This window comes from Penaeus monodon, chromosome 3, assembly GCF_015228065.2.
Source record: "Penaeus monodon isolate SGIC_2016 chromosome 3, NSTDA_Pmon_1, whole genome shotgun sequence".
NCBI lineage: Eukaryota > Metazoa > Arthropoda > Malacostraca > Decapoda > Penaeidae > Penaeus > Penaeus monodon.
The window spans coordinates 1,548,082-1,555,581 of NC_051388.1; the positions used below are offsets into that span (position 1 = coordinate 1,548,082).

At 30.8% G+C, this 7,500-nt stretch overlaps 1 protein-coding gene across 1 annotated transcript in view; it reads right to left on the reverse strand.

Moving 5' to 3' along the window:
• The window catches only part of LOC119590062, a 10,014-nt gene that overhangs the window by 1,724 nt on the left and 790 nt on the right, over window positions 1-7,500 (reverse strand). Inside the window, exons 1-4 of the mRNA XM_037938815.1 lie at window positions 7,436-7,500; window positions 6,954-7,148; window positions 1,958-2,092; window positions 1-363 (exon numbers count right to left, since the gene is read on the reverse strand). The exon at window positions 1-363 is cut by the window's left edge and continues 1,724 nt beyond it; the exon at window positions 7,436-7,500 is cut by the window's right edge and continues 790 nt beyond it. Of these exons, the coding sequence (XP_037794743.1) occupies window positions 1-363; window positions 1,958-2,092; window positions 6,954-7,148; window positions 7,436-7,500 (758 nt within the window). The remainder of the gene's footprint in view (window positions 364-1,957; window positions 2,093-6,953; window positions 7,149-7,435) is intronic.

Genomic DNA, 7,500 nt, shown 5'->3' on the forward strand with positions numbered 1-7,500 from the left:
TTGAGTAAGACCATGCAGGGCTTGAGGGCGTGCAGGAGTGTGGTTGTGTGGCAGAGCTTTGGAGGGTCCCGGCTGCGGGTCGTTTAGGCTGTCCGGGGTGAAGGCTGTAGTGGCATGGGGCCCTTGATAACTGCCCGGGCCCAAGGAGGTCCCGGACCCCTGCCGCAGCCCTCTGGAGGGTAGCACACCAGCTGCTGGCCCCGCTAGTGCATGGGGATTAATGTGGTGGAGAGTATGAAGGTGGTGGGAGGACGTGGTGTCTGTAGTTGAGCCCTCACTGAGCACGCGGCCGTAGCGAGGCCACCCACACCCTGAGATTACCGCCAGTACCAGGGACACCACCCCGCATGCACAGCCACAAAGCTGCAACAACACCACGCACACACCGTTACTCAGTATCTACACAAAAATCTCAACTAATTGTGTTTAGTTAGACAAAATGGAGTACTGGGTATGTCAAAAAAAAGAGAAAAAAGAAGAAGATTAGGAAGCAACTTTCATCAATGCTAGACTTACCACAATGCTTGACAGGATGATTACAACTCATAGGAATCCAGTCTGACAAAATACATTATGTGCATATGTAATTTTTTAACTTTATTTTTTTTTTTTATTGTGCTATGAAAATTTAAAGTGAAATTTCTATTTTTATTTAGTTACTGATCTTGCTCATGCCAATATTACCACTACTAAAATATATGAAAAAGGTTACACAAATTGATATCCTACTTCTCTAAGTAATATTCTAAGGATGTATATTTCTTATAATTATTAAACATATGAAAGTATAAAGAAATGACAAATGCTGAAAAAATCTGATATTTGTAAACTACTGTAAGATGAAATTTTATGTCTAAATCATAAATGAATTGAAAATACATTGTTCCTTAACCCCTAAAGGACAAGCAAGTTCATGTTTTATCTGCAAAAAGAATTAGATTCTTCTTTTATGAATACATAATCATTTCAACTTAAATTATCCAAATAAGAATATCAACAATATGGAAATTATGGATCTTTCCCTAAATAAGTAATAATTTTTTCTCAATCTTTTCTAATCCGTATATTCATAATGGATAACGTGGACATTTTTGGAGAGCTGATTTCTCTCATATTTTATCCACTGAGAACCAAAAACTAATACTGACAATTGCCATATTTTGTCCTTTAAGGATTAAGTACAAAAATTTATTTAGAACTTGAATATTCAATTTTCTTATGCATTATGCTTTTTTTAAGACATCTTTTCAAAAAAAGTTTTATTCAACCTCCATTCCCATAATTAATATCAGAGTCAAAGAGCTTTCTTGAATTTATCTATATATTTTGTTGATTCATAGAAAGACCTAATTGAAAAAGACTGAATAAAAATGTTCCTTCGCATAAAACTCTTTTAAACATCAAGAAGAGAATTTCTGACCAACTCTTAATAATTCTGATATAGAACTTTTTTTTTTATCTAAACTCTTTCTATCTCTCTGCACTGTTTTCTTATGAGATGATGTCATTAACTTTCTACATAATTATCTAATCATACAACTCACATCCTATACAAGCACATGAGTTTATTCAACTTCATTTGTCTTAATTAATTTTCCATTATCTTTACAGTATTGCTGCTTTAGTTATTAATGGTGTTTATATCTAAAATTTGATTCATTATGGAAATTCAGTAAATCCATTCAACTATAAATCATAAATTTTATGCCAAAGCTTCTCAAAAATATAATTTCAAGGTATTGACATTCTTATATAATTTTTTCCCCAATGAGGAAGAAAGAAGGCAAAAAATTGAATCATAAGTAACCATTTTTTATCTTTCCAGGTTACGCAATAACTCAAAGCACTAAGCCGCTCAGTAATCTTCACATGAAAAATTAGATATAAAACGAGAAACATTTTTATCCCATCGAAGAATGCTCTCCACCCTAGCTCTCCTAACAACCTCCTTACTTACCGATGTTGTTAGTAGTTGCTGTTTGGTCCATGCTGGGATCCATGGATATGTGGTATGGTAGAGATGCAGCAAATGCAGCAGCAACGAAGCCGATACCAAGTAACACACACATACAAACACATAAATGACTGTAACCTGAAATAAAATGAAATAGTCAAACACTGTATCCTGCAAAAGATTAAAAAAAAAAAAAAAAAAAAAAAAGATTAAATGATGATTTTGTTATATATGAGCAATATATGTGACCCCCCCCTGCAAGAATAAAACCTTATGTATTTGTATAATCATAAAATTCTTTTTTTTTTAGACTTCAACCCTAATAAACCTTACCTCCAACTAAGCCTACATTCAGCGTCACTTTAGTCGATCAACTAAGTCAAGCCAAACAGTATTTCACTATCAAGTGATATTGTGGAAAGGTATTGATAGAATCAATTACCCAAATATATGCCATTAATTAAGGAAATGTGAAAAAATTGAAAAAGGTAAGCAACAGGGTGTTCAAAATAGGTAGAGATAGCAAAAACAAAAGTGAATGAAAAGAGTTTGACAATTGCTTGCTTGTGCTCAATATATTCTCATCATCTTCTTAATCTACTTAAAAAAAAAAATTATAAAAAAGCAATATCTGTGCCCTAAACATCCTTCATCTAGAATGCGATGTCTGTTGGTCTTGAGCAGTGGTGTAGTGGGCATGTTCTTAATACTCAGTGAGGCAGTAGGTTGGGCCTTCATAATCATCTTAATGCACCCATAAGTTGCTCTCATGTATATGTTTAACACATCAAAAAACACTTATCTTTAGCAATTAATATATCAGTGTAAGTCCCACATGTCATATCTGCTTCACAGTATATATATATATCACACTAGTTGACAAAAAAAGGATAAAAAGCTTTGCACCTTTTTAGATTTCTTTTTCTTTTTTTTTCACCATGTCCCATCTCAAACATCAGACAGGAATTTTCACAGTCCATGCAACATCAGTGTGTACAATTACATGAAGAAAATAGCCCTTTAAGGATACATATTCACCTTAATGAGACTTAAATTTCAACATCCATTTGTAAATTATATGCAACAGAAAAGCAATTTGCAATTATTCAAGGATATCAAGCGAATCAAATTATAGTGTTCTTTGGATAACCTACACATCTCTAGGGTGCCTCTGCCAATTTCATTTACCCAATTACTATACTCCTAAATGGGTGATCATAACCTTCTATGTCCTATCCATAATTACTATATTTTCTTAATACAGTCAGGCCTAAACACTAAAATCAATATGTAATAAGTCCAAATTCCAGGAATAAAAAAGGTATAACTAAGTAAGAACAATCAACAGCAAAATAGAGGATAAAATCAATAAAATAAAAATTCCTCACAATAGCTTAAACTTCAATCTTTCACCATAGTAAGTAATATTCCATAAATATATTCTCCTAAACAAGATACACCAACTACTGCATATTGAAAGGTACTCTATACAGAATAGTATGCTTTTTCTTTGTGAATGTGTTACAACCTGTTTATTCAATAACTGTAATAATCACAATATAATTACTTGAATATCTTTTTGTAAAGATTTTATTCAAATGGTACAGAAAAATGAGCATAATTAGTTCTATAAATGCACATATTTGTGCATTTATGTGAATATGATCAATAAAATCAATGTTAGAAAAGGCAATTATCATTCCTTATATTGTTTTACAACATTCTATTAATATAAACATTCTAAAGTTTAATTTTAGCTTTCTTTCAAGATTCAGTATATTCAAAGAATTAAGTATATAATGTGGTACCTAATACTTATACCCATCATATTGCAATAGTTGTATATGCTTTAATAGTAAACATTACTGCATACAGAACAACTCTAATGATTTGGTGATTGTCTCAAACTATGATACTTCATCATCAAATTACCTTCACAAAATTTTCTGTTCCCTTTATTAATATCACATTTCTTATCTGTTTCAAGACGTAACATATGTCGACTTTAATGAAATACAACAACTGTAATCCTAAGATAAGCCCCATGTGGCCACACTGGTTGAACACAGCAAAATTCAAAACTAAAAAATAGTGCTGACATTATCCACAGATTATTACAATTATTCTAGTTAGAATGATCTGAGCTAATATAATGGTACAATTAATGAAAAAAAAAATCAGTACATGGATTTCAGTGCCTTTGAAATGTATTTTCCTAGAGATCATTAACACCTAACTTACAATCACTGACCAGATCATATTAGGAAAAATACTAAGAATAGAGGAAATGAGAGAAAAAATTTTTCAGACAATTCCCCTTATGTTGAGAAATCATTCATTCTTATTCAGATTTTCCCTTTCCAGTCAATTTGAATAGTATCCCATAAACAACTGATAGCTAACATAATCTAGATGTCCTAGATGTCTTATTATAAAAAAAAAAGACATTAAAAACATCTAAAACATCTCTCCCATTATGCTTTATCTTTTACTAGATCTATTAATCCTATTATATATAAATAGCTCCTTCTTTCATGAATACAGAGATGAAGCAAAGAAGAAGTGATACTCATGGTCCGATTTGTGAAGAAATTAAACTTATGAGTCATCCAAATATATCAAAACAGGGTTCTAAATACCCACCATTAAAGAAAAAAATTGGCATAGTCAAGCAATACCTAAGTGAAAGAAATGAAATACCACCACCAGAGAAAACACAGGATAATAGAGGGGGGGGGGGAAAATTAACTACATCATAAATACAAAAGTTTGATAAAATCTCATGGTTGCATATAAAGACCTCTAAGGCTAGATTGTTTTCTTCATTACCAAAACAACTCAACTAAACAAATATTCAGACATATCAAATGCATTAATTAGTCTGTAGTGAATGAGTGTCGAAATCCTAGTTGTTAAAGGATTATAAAGCAATATTTCTATTATAATCTAAGAGCTGATGCTGATCAGTCATGATTTATCAGAATTAAACCCCATAATGCCAATGACAACATACATAATGTAGCAAAACTGCTTGTCAAACTTAAAAGCAAACCATACAGAGACGTGCAATAGTTGTACATTGTATGCGAACAGTACAGTTGTGTACGTAAATGTCCAAATATTTTCTCCCTCATTTACGTACTATATGCTAACAAAGACATTCTTCATTAAATCTAATTTGAACCAGTATAAATTTACTTGGATCTGACTGCATGACGAGCACCTCGCTTTTTTAAATATCTGATTAAATAATAACTATAACAGGGATATACACAGCAATTACTCAATCAACACTTGTCCTTACAGAATGTGTTCTTATATAGCTATTACAAAACTGTATTATTTGCTAAAGACTAATACAATTTTCTTTGGGGGAATCAAGATCTCTTTTCTACCGTTTTTTTTTTTTTTTTTTTTTTTTTCCTTTTGATAAAATACAATTCCACTGCTTCTGTACGGCCGTGATTTACCCATCTTGAATGCTTCCGTTTTGATACAATGACAAAATATCACTATAAACGACTAACAGAACTACGTAATGTGAACTGAAACAACAACGAAGACAGGGCTATTTTATTCAATATACACACATGTTGCTGCATTAGTGACACGAAAAAAAAAAAAAAAAAATTCCCTTCTGATGGAGAGGTCCATGAGAGAAAAAAAAAGAAAAAAAAAGGAAAAAATTTTATAGATCAAAGTTGGGTGTAGGAATCGTCACAAAAGACTAAAACGACAGTGCTTCAAAGCCGAGGATTATTATTATTTTTTTTTTTTTTTTTACCACATACCTAAAACCACTCAACCGAAGTGATTCCCGTGTCTATCAACTTACGGGTAAAAAAAAAAAAAAAAGGAAATGGGCAAGAACGAAATTTTTTTTTTTTTACGCTAGATTAAGCTGAAAAGTAATGTTTGGTTATAAAGGTTTATTAAAGCTTAATCAGGAATCACAACTTAAGGTGAAAGTTATCCTAGCATTCTGATTTTTTTCTTTTTTTTATATATATGTATATCATGGATAAGAATATCACTTTACAGAAGAGTACATGAGCTTTACAATAAATAATTTTTTAGTTTTGCAAAATATATAGTTTATTCATAAAGACTTCCATATCAAAGAACTCAAAAAAGTTACATTTTTGGTAACATTACATATATATATATATACCAGAAATATACCATTAATCTACATAATCATATCATCAAAATTCAATTAAATAACCATAAATATTTAATAATCTTCATAAAATTGATTTTTTTTAAAAATTTCCACTATATCCTAATCATCATATTCCTTATTTTTTTTATTATTCTTATTTCCAATATATCTAAAACACATTAAAACACGAAAGACACAACCATAAACATTTGATAATCCTCATAAAATTTTATATATATATATATATATATATATATATATATATATATATATATATATATATATATATATATATATATATATTTTTTTTTTTTTTTTTTTTTTTTTTTTTTTTATTATTATGTATCTAAACCAAATTACGAAAGACACAACAAACACAAATGTTTAATCATCATAATATTGATTTTTTTTCAGTATATTCCAGATTTCAATTTCCAATATATTCAAACCCAATTACAAAGGACACAACAATAAACATTTAATTATTTAATCATTGTGAATACATATATATATATATATATATATATATATATATATATATATATATATATATATATTTATATTTTTTTTTTTTTTTTTTTTTTTTTTTTTTTTTTTTTTTTTTTTTTTTTTTTTTTTTCTCCAATCATCAGTGATTTTTTTTCCAATATATTACACCAAATTACGAAGGACACAACAACCATAAACATTCAATAATTTAATCATAGTGAATATCCCCCCCCCCCAAACATCAACATTATGAACATTTTATTATCATTATCATTATCATTTCCAATATATTCAAACCATTTCACAAACGACACAAAAGTTCCTCACGCAACGCAAGGGCATACTGACCAGCTTGTCCCAACGCAGTGTGAGTGAGTGCACGAGGGAGGAGAGGTGTAACAGCAGGAGAATGGTGGTGGTGAGGATGGTGAAAACGGCAGTGAACACCACTACCCGCAGCCGCCATGCACCCGGCAACACAAAAATACTCAGGCGAGCTGTGCCCACTGTACATGCACACGTCATTGTTATTACTGAGACAACCTGTAACACAATTAAATTTCATTAGCTTCTCCGTTGATTCTTTAAAAAAAAAGAATTGATGAATAAATAAATCTTTTTCTTTCTCTCTCTCTTTCTCACTCTATTTATTGCTTGGTTCTTTCTATATATATATATCTCTCTCTCTATCTTGGGGAATAAAGTGACCTTCCCCAGTATGGATCGACATGATTCACTTTCTGAGAAGAACCTTTGAAAAACACTGTAAAACTTCTTCTTTTTAATTAAAAATTGCATTTCATCACAGCAAGAGATCCGGGACAACTTACTACTAATAATAGTCTAAAAATGCCAACTGAGGTCTTGAGGTGAGAGTCATCCCATGCTATCGTAA